Raw genomic sequence first — 15,347 nt, forward strand, 5'->3', positions numbered from 1 at the left:
TTCCGGCATGTTAATTATAGAAATGATCAATTAGTGAAGACCTCTTCACTAATGCACCCCTCCCAAAAGATGGAGTGCAAGGTACCAGCATACATAGCATCACTGATGGACTTTTAGACGCAGCACCATCCTTCTCTCACTGTCATTTCATTCAGCAAGTATGTAATCCATACCCTCCTATAAAACCAGGAAGGTGGGCTGGAGGGCCTTGGATGCCATGAGTTTGAACCTAACTCAGCAGGCAGTTGGGAGCCATTGATGGTCCTTGAGCGTGAGTGATCCTCCGAGCTGTGCTTTAGGCTAATTAATCTGGACCCCAGGAAAATGAGGACAGTGACCAAGGTTGATGGCAGACAGGGACTGGATGTGGGGCCTGTGGGAAAGGCAGGGGTTGGAATGAGGCTAGAGTTGGAAATCCCAGTGATGGGAACGGCAGAAACTCAAAAGGACAGGTTAGGCGAAGGTCAGGAAGGTGGGGGTGCCACCATCTGCCACCACTCTCCTGGGCAGTGGCCAACCCTTCCTGGTTTCATCTTTACCCTAACTTAGCTCCTCATCTAAGTACTCGCCACCCATTCTTACCTGCTTTCTTTATGAGTCCCCCTATTTCTCTGTTTCTCTTTGAATTTGATCATCTCTCTTGCCCCGCTACCCAACCTTCATCCTGTCTCTGTCTCTTCTCCCTGATTTTGTCCTGACACCCACACATTCACAGATAAACACACATGTCACCCATTCATTCATGCATTTATTCCTTTGTCCATCCAGCCATAGTTACTGTGTGGCCAGCACATGGTGCCTTGGAAGGTGTGGCGTGTGTCAGGTAGAAGGGACCCTTTGCAGGCCTGGACCACTGTGCCTGGGTTTGACTCCGGGACACGCAGAGGCAGCTGAGTGACATGTGGGGTTATCACCAGGCACGCTCACCCATCTTCCTGGAACCCCGCACCCTGTCCCAGACCAGGACCTATTTCTTAGGGCATTTGTGGTGTGTTTGTTCGCAGGGAAGGGGACCCAGGACCAGGCAGCTCCACCTGGTAGAAGGCTAGGGAAGTGTGGGAGATAAAATCACCCACTCCCTTTTGGTTCCCAGGATCCCAGCACTCCCAGGTTCAGAGCTTCTAAACAGCCATGAGCTCTGTCCTCCAGGTAGGTCTCCTGAAGGCAATGTGAGCCCTCATTTTGAAAGGCAGCCCAGAGAGGGCAGACAGCTTATCTGAGGTCACAAAGCTTGCCAGCTCCAGGGTTCTCTCCTCCTCTCCCACCCCCTCCAGCCCGCTCAGCACCCTCGCTGCCCCCCAGAGGCATGGGGAAGATGGACTTGCTATTGGAGAGGCAGAGGAATCCAAAGAGGCTGGTTAGCAGCAGGGAATGTCCCTCTCCTGATTTTCATAAGGCGGTTCGATTTCTTTGCCTGGCCACACATTTTTCTCTGTGGGAAAAGTGAAATCGTTTTAGCATGATAAGTAGACAGAGCCAGGCAATTGCTGAATGCAAGGCCCAGCTCCTATCTCTGCACCTGGTCCCTCCCTGCTCTTCTGTCTGAGACCCCGAGAGGTCTTGGCCAGAAAGCAGAGCGTTGAATGCTCCCTCTGCCAGCCATCAAGGCTCATCCTCATCTTGCAGCGGCCCCACCCCTCAGGCCATGTGACCCTCCCCAGAGGGAGGGACAGGACAATTCTGGGCTTGGGCAGACTGAGATGCATACCCTTTTTCCTGCATTTTAGACTCTCCTACCTGTAGCTCTGAGAACACTTACACCCCACTTTAGCCCCTTGCCCCAACCCCAGCCAAAATTCCAGTGCAGAATTTGCCAGTAGAGTAAAGGAGGGGCTTGAAACCAGGTATGGTGGTGAGGTCCAAATTGGAGGTTCTGATCAGAATGGCAGACCTTAAAGTCAGAAATGTGGCCACCTGTGCTGGGAGGTATGCCCAGGTGGGAAGGCAAGACAGTGAGGAAGGAATTGTTATGCTTTTTACTTGGGGTAGGTGCCTTTCAAACAGGGTTTCATGCTGGAAAGAGGGAAGGAAAAGGGCGCCATGGCTTCATTTCCTTGGGATCTCGGCAGGTGGCGGGGGAACATGTTGTCATGGAATTAAGAGCTCAGGCCTTCTCTGTCCTCCTGTGCTGTGTGTGAATTAACAGCCCAGGTAGCCTGTGACAGCAGGGCCTGTATGTGTGGGCCGGGAAATGTCCCTGTGAAGCCTGGGCCTTCCACAAAACCTTGCCCTCACCACACCCACAGGCACTGTCAAGGGGAGCCCAGCCCTCTTGGCCAGTCCCCCTGAAGCCACTTTGTTTCAACCTGTACCCAATGGGGTGATTACTCTGATCCTTAAAAGTCCAGGGCAGCCCAAAGATTGAATCCTACCAGAAATGGCTATTTGCTTGGGGCAGAGAAATGAGGTCGGAGTGGCCAGTTCCAACTCTCGGGGTGGGTATAGTTAGCCTTGCTGTAACCAGTGGACACAGGTGGCACCTATGACCCCCCACCCCACCCCAGACAAGAGCCACCCAGAGCCATGGCCACCCTGAGCAAGAGTCACTGGTCAGCTGTGTGCCTGTCCTCACTGGTAAGGACCAGCTCCTGTGTGCGAGCTGCATGGGGCTTGAGCGTCTGAGGTCAGCGCCTGTAGGACACAGGCTAGTGGGGTTGGAACTAGATGCTTAGAACCCCGTGTTTTCCACACCAAGTGCATGACCTCCATGCCTGGGCACTGCCCCTACTGGGCTCTCGGACACACCTAGTAGAGTTGGGGACCAACTGTCATGGTTTGCCCAGGTTTTAGCACTTTAGGTTCCAGGTACTGGAAATCCTTTTAGTCCCAGGCAAACTGGGACAGCTGGTGCCCTGTCATCTCTGATTCAGGCCTAAGAGGTGGCCCACTCCCAGAGTAGAGAAACTGAGGTTCTGAGCCAGACATGCCTGGAATGTGGAAGAGAAAGAGAGAGCAGGGCTGAGCTATCACTGTGTGACATGGGATTTGCTGGGTCGCTGGAGTTGGGGCTCTGCCCGGGAAAAGGGGGGAGGGTTGGAGAGGAGCTAGACGGTGGTCAGGTGCAGCTGGCTTGGGAAGTGTACGATTCCCATAGTGCACTAGGTGGGCTTCCAATTAGGAAAACAATTCAAAAGCACCTGTCCTTCATTTCCCTTAACGCAAGTATCCTAGGCACATTATAGTTCATTTCCCAGAAGATCTGGGGCTGGCTGCGGCGCGGCGGACGAGTCCCTCCTGAAGGAGGGCGGGGAGGTGCACACAGGCAGGTGAGGAGCACCTGCCCGCCTCTCACCCTCTTCTATAGACATGTCTCCTGTACACACATTTGGGTGATGAAATTGACAGCTCTCTAGTATTCTTTCCCCAAAGTCTCAGCTGCCAATCGGATTGAATTAGATTTCACAAGGGTTTTTGCAATACATGGAATTCACCAGCAAATTACTCTTAAAGAGGGAAAAATCAATCATTTGGAGCAGAGATAAGCTGAAGGCAAGGCAGCCTGGGATTGATCCCGTCTGTGCAAGCGTGTGTGGAATCCAGCAGATAACCTGGGGGAGGGGCAGTCTGGCAGAGAGGCAGAGGAGGGGGAGGGAAGGAAGGGAAGGGGGAAACAGGAAGGGCAACAGAGGGGAAGGAGAGAGAATAAAAGGAGATGGAGGTAGATGGCAAAAGAGAGAGGGAGAAAAGCAATGGAAAAGAGAAAGCTGAGAGGGGGGAAGAGAGGAAGAAAGAGCAAAGAGAAGAGGGGTAGAAGAAGGAAAGAAAGAGGAGAGGGAAGAGAGAAGAGGAAATCAGGAAAAGATGAACCGCGGAAAAGACAAGAAAGGAGGAAGAGAAGGCAACAGAGAGAGGAGTGGAGGAAGTGGAGCAGGAGCTTGAGCTGGAGGATTGGGAAGCAGTTGGAAAGCACAGCAGGTGTTAATCTTGCAGAATCACCTCAGTCCACGCTTCCCATTTTGTGGATCAGGAAACTGAGGCACAGAGAAAACAAAGGGCTTACCACAGTCATACAGGGATAAATAGCAGATCCAGAGAAAATGGGTCCAGACTCAGGCCTATGCTGCTCAAAGGCCCAAACCACAGAGGAACTTGGGAAGGGGAGTGTGGGTGGACTGAGAGCCTGACCCAAGGGCAGCTTCCTTCACCTTGATGCAGGCCTGAGAGGTGGCCCACTCCCAGGGTGGAAAAACTGAGGCTCTGGTGGCCAGACAAGCCTGGAATGTGAAATAGAAAGAGCGGGGCTGAGCTTCCAACCAGGTGACAGGGGCTTTTCTGGGTCCCTGGAGTTGGGATTCTATGGCTAAGAACAGGAGGAGATGGGAGGAACAGAAGGAGATAGAAGGTAGTCCCTCACCCAGGAATTGCCAGGGAGGTGACAGCAGCAGTTCCCCTGGACTCTGAAACTTGGAAGTTCCCTGGGGGCTGAGGAAGGGTTAGCGGACTGAACACCACAGGGCCTTCCCACCCTCCCCTGGATTCTGATTTCACAGCGGGCAGCCTGGAGCAGTGGGCATGGGAGAGCTGCCCCAGGGAGGCAGGGCCCGAGAAACATGGTGCTGCCCCTTAGGTGTGGGGGTCTGGAGGGAGAAGAAGCAAGCTTTGAGGTGAAGGGGTGAGGAGAGGCCGGCCTCCTGCCAAGGTTCACTTCAGCATGTCTGATTGGGGTTAATTAAGTGAAAGGATGGACAAAGGAGTGATAAAGAATCTTCAGTGGGCTTTGATTTTCTGCCACTCACTAGCATGGATTAGACCAACAGAACACAGGGGCGGGTGGGGGAGACCTAGGGCCCCCTGGCCAGGATGTGGATCCCCTTCTCCTTGCACACATCAGAGCTTTTGCCCTTCTCTACCTGCCAGCCCCTCCCTAGGGGTACCTCCTCCCCTACTCCCTCCCTTCTGGAACAACAATAATAACTCTCCTGTACTGAGCACTTACTCCACCCCAGGCAGTTTATCAAGATCTTGCAGCTCACTCACAGAAGCCCTATCAGAGAGACGTCATTCTTCCCATTTTGCAGATGAGGACATTGAGGCTCAAGGTGAGGTAGAATCATTTGTGCAAAATCACACAGCTGAAAAGGGCAGTGCCCAAATTTGGAGTCAGGTCCACCTTCAAAGGCGGTACTTCCAGCCACCACTGAAGCTTAGGGCTTCACACCTTGGAGTCACTGGTCATGGGGCTCTTCCTAGCAGGCCTGAGTTCTGCACACGGCTTCTGTGAGGGTGGCACTGACCCTGGGGACACATCTCTGCACTGCAGGTCCCCAGCCCCATTCCCACCTTGGACTAAGCGTGTCCCACCAGCCCGTAGAGCTGCCTGGGAGCTCACGAGATCCCTGGCCCGGCTCTGTCTTCATTCACAACACTGCAGAATCCCACCACCCCCAACATAAAGACATAAAGGCGACCTTGGTTCTGCTGCCCTACCCTAATCCTCCTTGCATTTGCATGACCCTGGTCTTTCCTCTTCTGTTGAAAGGAAGTAAGGTCCCCTCCAAGGCATATCCGTAGTTCACAGGGTGGGGTGAGGGTCCCCTAGCATTTGGGTACAGAAGGCTCCTGCCTCGGGGAGCCTTAGGTAAGAACACATAACTCAGGTGTCATCCACCAAAACATGGTGGAGCAAAGAGACGACACTGCTCCCTAATCCTGTGGGTGTGCCTTATTCTCCCCACTTCACAGATAAGCAACTGAGGTTCCAGGAGTGGAAGTGAGTCGCCCAAGGTCACACAGCTAGGAAGTCAAATGGCCTGTTCCCCGACCCTGAATCCAACTCTCCCCACTGCATCAAACCACTGAATTACCAACCAAGCGACTAGCCTGACCGAAAGTGGGGAGAGACGAGCATCATCACAGGGTGAACTGTGCCATCAGCAGCAGGGAGGTCCTCGGGGTGGGGAGGACCAGCAAAGGGCCAGAGAGATGAAGGAGGCATCTTCAGACCTCGTGTCCAGGGAAGGAGCCAGGGGCAGGGGGTGTGGTGGGTTGGGCAGGCCTTCCTCTCTCTGGGGACCAGGTTGTGCAGAGGGAGGTGCTGGTGTCCAGAGCTAGCAGGTGATGACTGAGAGAAACCATACTCGGAAGTCAGGCCAGTCTCTGAGAAAACCCAGGACACTCCCATGCAAGCCCACCGCAAGGGCCAACCTGAGCCTGCACTGTAAGAGGAGGGAATGTGCCCTGTGTGGCGGTCCTTAATGTCAATCCCACCCCGCGCCCTCCCAGGACTGGTGTGAGCGGTCAGTGAGCAGATACTTGTAGAGGGCCCAGTGCACAATAAACTTTCAATAAATAGTTGAAAGACAACACTGGGTCATTCACAGAGCCACTGAGATGGTCACTGCAGAGAGACGAGGAAAGTCCTTTCTGGGCAGTGCCAGCTCTGACTGCTCTCAAGGCCACCCCTCTACTGCCAGCAGCAGGGGACAAGGTTTGGGGGAGTCGAGGGGCAGCAGCCTTTTCTGGCAGCAGCTGATAACACAGAGGCTGGCAGGCTGCTCTCCATGGGGGACGGCAAGACTTCAGTCACCAGGAGCAAAGCATGCTTGCTGCATGGGGTGGGGACCGAGGGAGGGAGGAGTGTCCTTTCCCCTCCCAATAAATAAATAAAGCCAAGCCTTCGCAGGCCCACAGGCAGCCGCTGGCTCCCGACCCGGGTGAGGGGAGGACTGGAGCTATCAGCCTTCTTATCGCCTCTCCCAGCTGGAAGAGAATTTAATCCACCAGGCTCCTCTCCGTACACCCTGGGACTCCTTTTGATGTTCCTCTTTATCTCCCTTCCCAACAAAATTGCCCCTCAACAGCTCCGAGAGGCCTCCTACCTCTCCCTGCCTTCCTCCCTCCTTGCCCCACCAAGCAGCGCCCTGCAGGAGTGAGGGCGGGAGGAGGCCCAGCCAGGAACCCGGAGTAGGACCGCAGCCTCGCCAGCCCCCGCTTCCCCAACCTTGGCCTGGCTCCCTGACCTTGGCAGAGGTGCTTTCCCTGTGGGCCTAGTTCCTGCGCTTGGAGAGTGGGGGAGAGTCCACCAGTGCCTTCTCCTCTGCCTGCCTTTGGAGCCTGGTTGTGTAGGGGGAGGGGCACGCGAGAGCCCAGCAGAGCAGGGTGATCAAGGGCTGAGACCCCACGGGAGTCAGAGCAGTGTGAGGTCGACTCTGCCATGGCAGCTGCGCAGCTTGAACACGTTTCCCTCTCTGGCCTCAGTTTCCCTCCTCATAAAGGGGGTGGCCTGATGCTAATGTCACTGGGCTGTTGTGAAGATTCTGGTGAAGATGTGTGAACACGTAGTCCGAGCTCGATAAGTGGCAGCAGGTGTTACATGAGGCTCCTGCACCAACTTGGCGAACTGGGTGAAGATCACATCCTAAGTGGCAGCCGCCACAGGCCTAGTCCTAGCAGGAATCAGCCCTCTGGGCAGGTTCCGAAAGGGGCGGGCTGAGCTTTTGAGGGCACTTAACCAAAAGGTGGCCCTGGGGTGCAGGGGTGGGGAAGGGGAGGGGGGAGGGGGAGAAAGGGGGGAGGGGTGTCTCAGGACAGCCATGTGAGGGGCCCTGACTACTCAAGTGTCAGGCCTGAGGGAACTTCCAGCCGCTGGTGGCTGGTGGCGGGCAGATCAAGGAGAAGGGAGCAGACCTCATCCGTTGAGACCCAGAGACCTGGCCTGAAGGGGCCAGCAAGCCCCAGGGGCAGGAAACCCCGTGCTCCTTCCTGGCTAGGGACACATGCTAAATGTACCCTGAGCTCAGCACACCTTCCCGGCGTCTCCTCAGCACCCCCCTCTCTGCGTGGGCATTGTGGTCACAGCTGCAGCCCCCATCCCCGTGAGGTGTTCATTCAGCTTTCTCTCTCCAGCTGCCCACCCACCATATCTCCCTGATTGGTTTTCTTCCCTGTTCTCGGACTTGTTCCTTCCCTGGCCGAGCACGGTCCTGGTGATTCTCAAACATTAGCATGCAGCAGAACAGGGGGAGAGCTTGCTAAAACCATGCTGGGCCCCACCCCTAGAGTTTCTGATTCAGGAGATCTGGGCCTGGCCCCCAAATTTGCATTACTAACCATTTCCTGGGTGACGCTGATGCCGCTGGTCCCAGTACCACATGTGGACCACCCTTGCTCTACCCTAGTAGTTCTCATCCTCCGATGCACATTAGAATGAATAACCTGAAGAGCGTTATAAAGCCTATGTCTGGGCGTTATCCCTGCAAGTCTGATTCCCTTGGTCTGGGGTGCAGCCTAGGCATGGGGCTATTGTAAAACTCCCCTGGTTGATTTTGATGTGTGGCTGGATGGAGAACTACCGTTCTGCTTCTCCCTGATCTCTCTGCATCCCTGTGGGTCTGATGTCTTCCCAGCCTTGGCTGTGCAACTTGGTGCCCTAGGGAGAGTCAGAAAAGATGTAGCTGCCTGGGCGCCACCCCCGGGAGGTTCTGCCACAGTGGCTCTCGGCATCTGTGTTTTTTAGAGTCGCACCCACAATTCTGATGTGCAGCCAGGTGAGGAGGGCTGCACTGCTGACCCACACACAGCTGCCGAGTTCCCCTTCCTCTTTGACCCAAGTGTCCCTCTGCTCTGTCCAGAGCATGGAGTGGCTCTGCATTGCTCACGGAAACAATGACAAACCCCTCAAGGTGGTGCTAGTGGGAGGACTCCGGAGCCTGCAGAGCCTCCCACCGTCCCCGCAATCTCACCCGCTTTCCTACATGACCCTTTGCAAATCAGCTCACTTGTCTGCCTGACCATTAATTATTTTTTCCTGGCTCCATGCCTTTGCTTAGGCCCGTGGTTCTCAAACGGCAGTCTGAGACCAGCCAGATAGTATGGCATCACCTAGAACTTGTTAGAAATGCAAATTCACAGGCCCCAGCCCAGACTTCCTGAATCAGGTATTCCTGGGGGAAGGCAGCAATCCTGTTTAACGAAGGCTCCAGGTGATTCTCATACATGCCGAGGACAGAAGATGTGCTTAAAGCCACTTCCTCCACCCAGCGTCCCTTCTCCACAAGTCCATTTCCTTTCCTGTCTTCCTGAAGCCAGTTCCAAAGTCCGCTTCTCAGGGCAACCTCCCCTGCTTGGGCTCGCCGCGGGCGTCCTCCAGATTCAGCCCTGCAGTGCTCGGCGTTACCATCTCAGTTTGCTCTGGGAACTCATATTGCACAGGAACTACAGTTGGGGGATCCCCATAGCAGGCCCTGCCTGCACTTCCTTTGGCCTGGAATGCACCCCAGCCTGGGACTTCTCCTGGCTCTATCACCAGCCACCTGTGCAGCCTTGGGCGGCTCATTCAACCTCTCTGAACTCCATTTCCTCTGGGGGTGGATTTCAAGCTCCAGCATTCTTTCATCTCCATCCTATGGCCCATGGGAAGAGGAGGCACAGAGTAATGGGTGACCAAAAGCTGCTGAAGCCTGTCACGTCCTGAGCACCTGCTCTGACGTGGGTTTACGCTGCCCAAGGCATGGTCTGTGGCCTCACGGGGCTCCGGACACCACAGTAACCACAGAGCGTTATTCTGCGGTTACTCTGAACAGTGCCTGGCAAACAATGGGTGCCCAATAAATGTGTGCTGTACGGTTATTGTTGTTAATGTCATCATCTATTTGTATAGTTCTGCAACAATCTCCAAGACATACCCTGTTTCCCCTAAAATAAGACCCAGCCGGACAATGAGCTCTAAGGCGTCTTTTGGAGCAAAAATTAATATAAGATCCGGTCCTACATTATTATATTGTATTATATTATATTGTTATATTATATATATATTATATTATATTATATTATATTATATTATATTATATTATATTATAGACCCGGTCTTATAGTAAAATAAGAGGTCTTATATTAATTTTCGCTCCAAAAGACACATTAGAGCTGATTGTCTGGCTAGGTCTTATTTTGGGGGAAACACGGTAGCTTTAAGTGAAAACTCCAACCTGCAGCAATGTGCATAGCGTGCTGCTGTTTGTGCCAACGAGGGAAGGCGTGAATACGTGAGGCTCCTATACGGGGGTGGTTTCCTCTGGGAAGGTCCTCGAGTGGCTGAGGCGATGGGCAGATGGTTGTGTGCCCTTTACACTTTTGAATGATGTGAATGTTTGCTATGTCTATGTTTATCACGTCTTTGATATTTACTATTAGGAAAATTAAAACATGACAATGCTTGAGGTCATTTCTTGCAGGGCTTTTGCCGGCTCCTGGGAATAGGACTCAGGGACACGGCCCTTCCTCTCTCAGCCTCCCCCATGCCCCTTCCTGTCCCCTCTGGGTGAGGACCAAGTGAGCGCAGGGAGACGGGAGCCCCGAACCCACCTCCCCCTTCATGCCCTTGGACCTCTTCCTCTGTGTGTCTCCTCCTTCTCTGGGTGTGGGGCCTGCACAGACCTCCCCAGCACCTGTGTGCAGACACGTACCCCCTTCCTGGCACCCCAGGGGCTGTGGCCCATCGAAGACATAAGGGGCTGTTCCCCTGAACCCACGTGTGCCCCTGGGGTCTGTCTTGGCCCTTCTTCCTTACCCTGACCTTGGATCTCACCATCTTTTCTCTTTGGTTCCTTCCTCCTCTCCATACCTCTCCGGCTCCTTCTCTGTCTCCATATCCTTTGACTGACCGACTCGCACTGATAGAACTTGGTAAGTGAGCCTCGGAAGGGCTGGGGCGGCAGAGAGGGGGCTTCCCAGGGGGTGTTGCTTCACCTGCCTGGGCACAGCTCAGCCTGCCCCTATCCTCTCGGGCCTCTGGGTCTGGTGGTGGAAGGGCTGGGTCCAGGGAGGGAAGGTGTTGGTGTCACCTGCTCAGAACTGTCACACTCCGTCAGCTTTGGCTATTAGTCCCTTCGGGCATTTAATTGATCCCCTCCATCTGACGGATGGATTCCACGCCAGGGAGAACTGGAAACTGCACAGCCTGACAGGCCAGAGGAGCGTTGCCTGCACAATCTGTGGGAGCCGCTCTGGGCTGGGGGCTCTGGACGCCCATCTGCTTGCCTGGACACCAAGGTTGGCAGGAGAGGCTCCCGTTCAAACCTGCTGAATGAGTGACAAGGCATGGGCCTGCTTCTGGGCTCTAAGAAAAGGCTCAATACAGGAAGTGCCCTTGTTTTGCTATTGGTAGTTGTAAATGGAAAAAACTCAAGAGACCGATGGGTAAATGTTAACATGTGTTCATTCCACAAATGTATTTGAGCGCCTGTGAGATAGCTTCAGGGGCGTAAGAATCTTGTGACATCTCAGGCTTTGCTGAACTCCTGGGCATCGTTCCCAGGCTTCCGGGTTGCTTGGCTGACCCCCTTTCAGCAGGAACAGGTTCCAGAAGGGAGACCCTCAATATCCCTGGGCAACTGAGAAGAGAGGCGTGCTTCCCTTGCCAGCCCCAGTTCCACAGAAACCCGAGCACAGATGGGCTGCACTGGGCCAGGGGTGGGTGATGCAGGGCAGCAGAAGAACACTGAGAGCCCAGGTCAGCGGCCTGCTGGGCGTCTGCAGCAGGCTCAGGAGAGGCTCTTGACTGGGTGGCTACAAACCACAGGCCACCCGTCTACATGGGAGGGGCTTATTTGGGAGTAATCTCCCCTTTTTGTGCAGGAGGTTTAAGAGGTTGAATCACTTTCCAAGCAGGCCAGCCTCTGGCCTTGTCTCCCACCTTCATCGGGAGCTCCCCCTAATCTAGGGACTTGGCTAGTATGGAGACGTCACACGCTCTGTGTGGGGACAAGCGGGCAGTATCTGAGGGCTCTGTGAGGACGATCAGAAACCCCTGGCCTACAGTGAGCTCCCCCCCACACCTGAAACTACGGACAGAGCCTGTAAAGGGGGCAGCTCTGGCTGGCTGGGATCCCGTGTCCCCCAGCTACCATGGGCTGGCCACGGTGCGGGAGACACGGGGCTTCACTTTGTCACTCTGCCAGTGGAATTATTCCCATTCTCCATGTAAGCAAGACGACTTCTCCCTGGTTGACGTTCCAAAGGGAGAATGGGAGAAGAATGTCCTGCTCTGACCCTTGTGCCCTCTGCTGTCCAGGCCTACTGTAGACACTTAGTTCTTCTCTCCACTCCCTCTGATCCTCTCTGCCAGCTGGGTTTTTCTGCATGGGCACATCCCTTCCCACCTGGGGTCACTGGGACAGAGTAAGGGAACAAGAGATGGGAAACGAACCAAACCACCTGCAAGGGGCGTCGTGGGCATCCAATGCGATGACAGAGGCAAAAAGACTAGAGGAGATTCCCAGAGGGCCTGGACTTGGGCAGGAGGGTGGCCAGGGAGCTGGGCCAGCATCACCCAGTAGAGGCCGGGGCCCACTGGGGGCGGGGGCCGGGCCAGCCCTGCTGTGGCCCCTGCACCTTGTGTACCTCCAACACCAAGGCAGCTCTGCCCCACCAGATGCACCCTGGGCCTTGGCCTCCTGCCTCCCTTCTGACTGGTTGCTCCTCCATTCTTGACCCAGGGCCTGAACAGCATGTTTGAGGTGTACCTGGTGGGAAACAACTCCCACCACTTCATCATCTCCCCCACCTCCGTCCAAGGGAAAGCGGACATTCGCATCCGGGTGGCCATCCCGCTGGACTACGAGACCGTGGACCGCTACGACTTTGACGTAAGGCCCCATTCGCCGTCTCCTTGGCTGGGTTGGGGGTGTTTCAGGAGGAATGACCTAGTCCCATTAAATCCCCTCTGCCACCTCTCCCCACTCTTCCCTGGGAATCTGACTAGAGAAGCCCACTGAGCCATGGCAGGGGCTGGGCTGGAGGACAAGGGAATGTCCAAGAATTGAGTGAAATTGTAGCAGGCACCATCACAGCCTCAGAAACCCATCAGGGCTTCTCCTGCCTGCCCTTGTCAACCCAACACCATCAGCCCTCCCTCCCTCCCCGCAGAATCAGTGGCCACCCTGCCCCTATGAGCAGTGATGGAGGGACTCGCAGGTAGCAGAAACCTGGATGGGCAATGACTTGGACAGGTGCTCTGGGTTGAGACCAGCACAGGCCACAGAGGGACTTACGGGGACAGGGGTTCCGGGAGCATGTGGGAAACTCACCCCGACCCTGCTCTGCACACCTAGGCTCTTTGCCAACGAGAGTGTGCCCGACCACGTGGGCATATGCCAAGGTGAAGATCACCCTCATCAATGAGAATGACAACCGGCCCATCTTCAGCCAGCCTCTGTACAACGTCAGCCTGTACGAGAATGTCACTGTGGGGACCTCTGTGCTGACAGTCCTGGTGAGTCCCCACCTTTCTGCAGCACCACTGAGTTCTGGGGCTCACCATGGGGAGGCAGCCAGAGGGACTTTGCTCAAGGAATCTGGGCCGGCAGGAAAGGGGGTGTTCCCAACCCCCCAGAGGCGGTGGTGTTGGTGTATGAAAACATCTGGGCTCCTCTCGATGGGGCTCCCTTGGCCAGGGCAGCAACGCAGAAAAGGGGCCAACCTGAGGAAAGATGAGTTGGACCAAGGACACTTCGGTTTTCTGCCTTGTCCATGGGAGGGACTGCACCTAGGAGGCCAGGAGCCCTGGAAGTGTTCTCTGATGGGGACAGGGGACAGCCATCTCTGAGGAGGGGGTCCTCCCTGTCTGAGCACCGGTACCAGGGCAGAGGGGGCTAGTGATGGACACTCGGAATCTCCAGCTGCCCTTGCTTGGACTTTGACAAGGGACCCCTCCCAGTGTCCATTTGTGTCAGTCAGTATTCTTGGTTGCAAGGGAAAGAAACTCGTGTTTCAACAAAAAAAAAAAAAAAAAAAAGGATTGGCTCATGTAACTCAAAAGTGTAAGTGATTTCAGGCATGGTTGCATCTAGGCACTCAACTGAGCAGGAATTTGACTTCAGCACTGGGCTCTGCATTTTTTTACATTGGCAGAGAGGGTCACCCCCCCCCCCCCAGCTTACTTCTTACCAATTTATCAACCCTAGTGGGAAAAAAAATTCTTTTTTCAGTAGTTCTCGCAAAAGCTCCAGAGCTGATTCTCATTGACCCAGTTTGCTGGGCCATCCTGGAGCCAGTCATCATGATTCGGAAATTCCAGAGATTAGTTACACGCCCCATCGTGGAGCCGGTGGTTGGGCTAAGCCCCATCCGAATGATACGGGCTGGAAACGGGAAGGGGGCTATTTCAAAGGGGCTTCCGTTATAAGAAGAAGAGGGTGGTTGCCGAACAGATCAAAGTGAAGGATGGGTGTTACACAAGCTCCGGGCCTGCCATAGTAGGTGCTCAAATAAACGTTATGGAGTTTAAACTCACTGCTGCCCCTCCCTGCCCACTCTGAGGGGCCCAGAGTCATCGCTTCCATTTCTTGCTCCATTCTCACGTCAAGCAGAGACATACCTACTGATCCCAGGCCCCTGTTCCAAAGTGTGTTTACTCTACAGACAGATGGTATGAAATTTGTATTGAGCCCCCAGGCCTTTCCCATCTGACAGTTGTAAATTTTTCAAACAGATGTGTAGCTAGGCAGGTCATCAGACGTCAACATTAGCTTCGGCTGCTCGCTTCCCCCTTCTTTCCCAGCCTGTGGCTCTGCCGGTTTTCACAAGGTGCTCCCTGCAATCAGTCACCTGGTGTGTGAGGCCCCATGGACCCTCCTGCAGCCCCTAGAGGCTGGGCCTTCTGGATCCAAAGAAAGTGTCTTCAGCTCCCCCAGCCACCTTTGAATATCAGGGTGAAGGACACCCAAGCAGCCTGTGCTTCAGGGATCTCATAGGGGGAGGAGGCCCCACCCTCACAGGCCTGGGACCACATGGCAAAGAATTTGGGTGTCAGGTCCAGGCTTGGTGGGGGTCCAGGGAGTCCTTCCTGGCATCCTTGCTGGGGATGGAGGGTGTCACTTTGCAGTCCCAAGTTCCCATGGCCCTGGGGAAGGATTGAGAGAGCCTGTGGAGCAGGAGTGGGGGGTGTGGGAAGGCATACCTCCTGGCCGGTGGCCAGTTGCTGAGGTCAGGGATGATGTGTCGGGCTCAGTCCTGTCTGGGGTTGGCACTGGCAAGTAGGTCCTCACACGGGTTTCTTCAAGCGCTGGAGCAGTTCCTTGGCCTGCGTGGACCCCCACCTGGTGCCCAGAACGCCTTCTCCAGTTCCTCTCCCAGGCCCCCCTTGGGATGTTTAGCAGATACGTGCAGCCTCTTCTGGCTGCCTGAGGATCTCTGTCCAGGGTGGCTCATCTGGCCAGACTTCAGCTCCTAAGTCTGTCTGTCCAAGCTCTGCCCACCTCCTTGTCAACCCCCCCAGCTCCAGGGTTTGTGAAATTGTGCAGACACGAGGGTGCTGTTTCACCCAATGACAACTCGGCCAGAAGGTTATGCTCCTGAAGTTGCTCAGGACCTAAAGTGCAACTGCGTGGGTCCTGGTCTCCCTGCATCTGCTG

At 54.9% G+C, this 15,347-nt stretch overlaps 1 protein-coding gene across 1 annotated transcript in view; it reads left to right on the top strand.

Moving 5' to 3' along the window:
- CDH23 (cadherin related 23) overlaps positions 1 to 15,347 on the top strand; it is a 394,835-nt gene that overhangs the window by 224,134 nt on the left and 155,354 nt on the right. The window contains 4 exon segments of the mRNA XM_033130003.1: positions 10,615 to 10,620; positions 12,432 to 12,598; positions 13,047 to 13,083; positions 13,085 to 13,207. Coding sequence (XP_032985894.1) covers positions 10,615 to 10,620; positions 12,432 to 12,598; positions 13,047 to 13,083; positions 13,085 to 13,207 — 333 coding nt within the window.

This window comes from Rhinolophus ferrumequinum, chromosome 16 (assembly GCF_004115265.2).
Source record: "Rhinolophus ferrumequinum isolate MPI-CBG mRhiFer1 chromosome 16, mRhiFer1_v1.p, whole genome shotgun sequence".
Lineage (NCBI taxonomy): Eukaryota > Metazoa > Chordata > Mammalia > Chiroptera > Rhinolophidae > Rhinolophus > Rhinolophus ferrumequinum.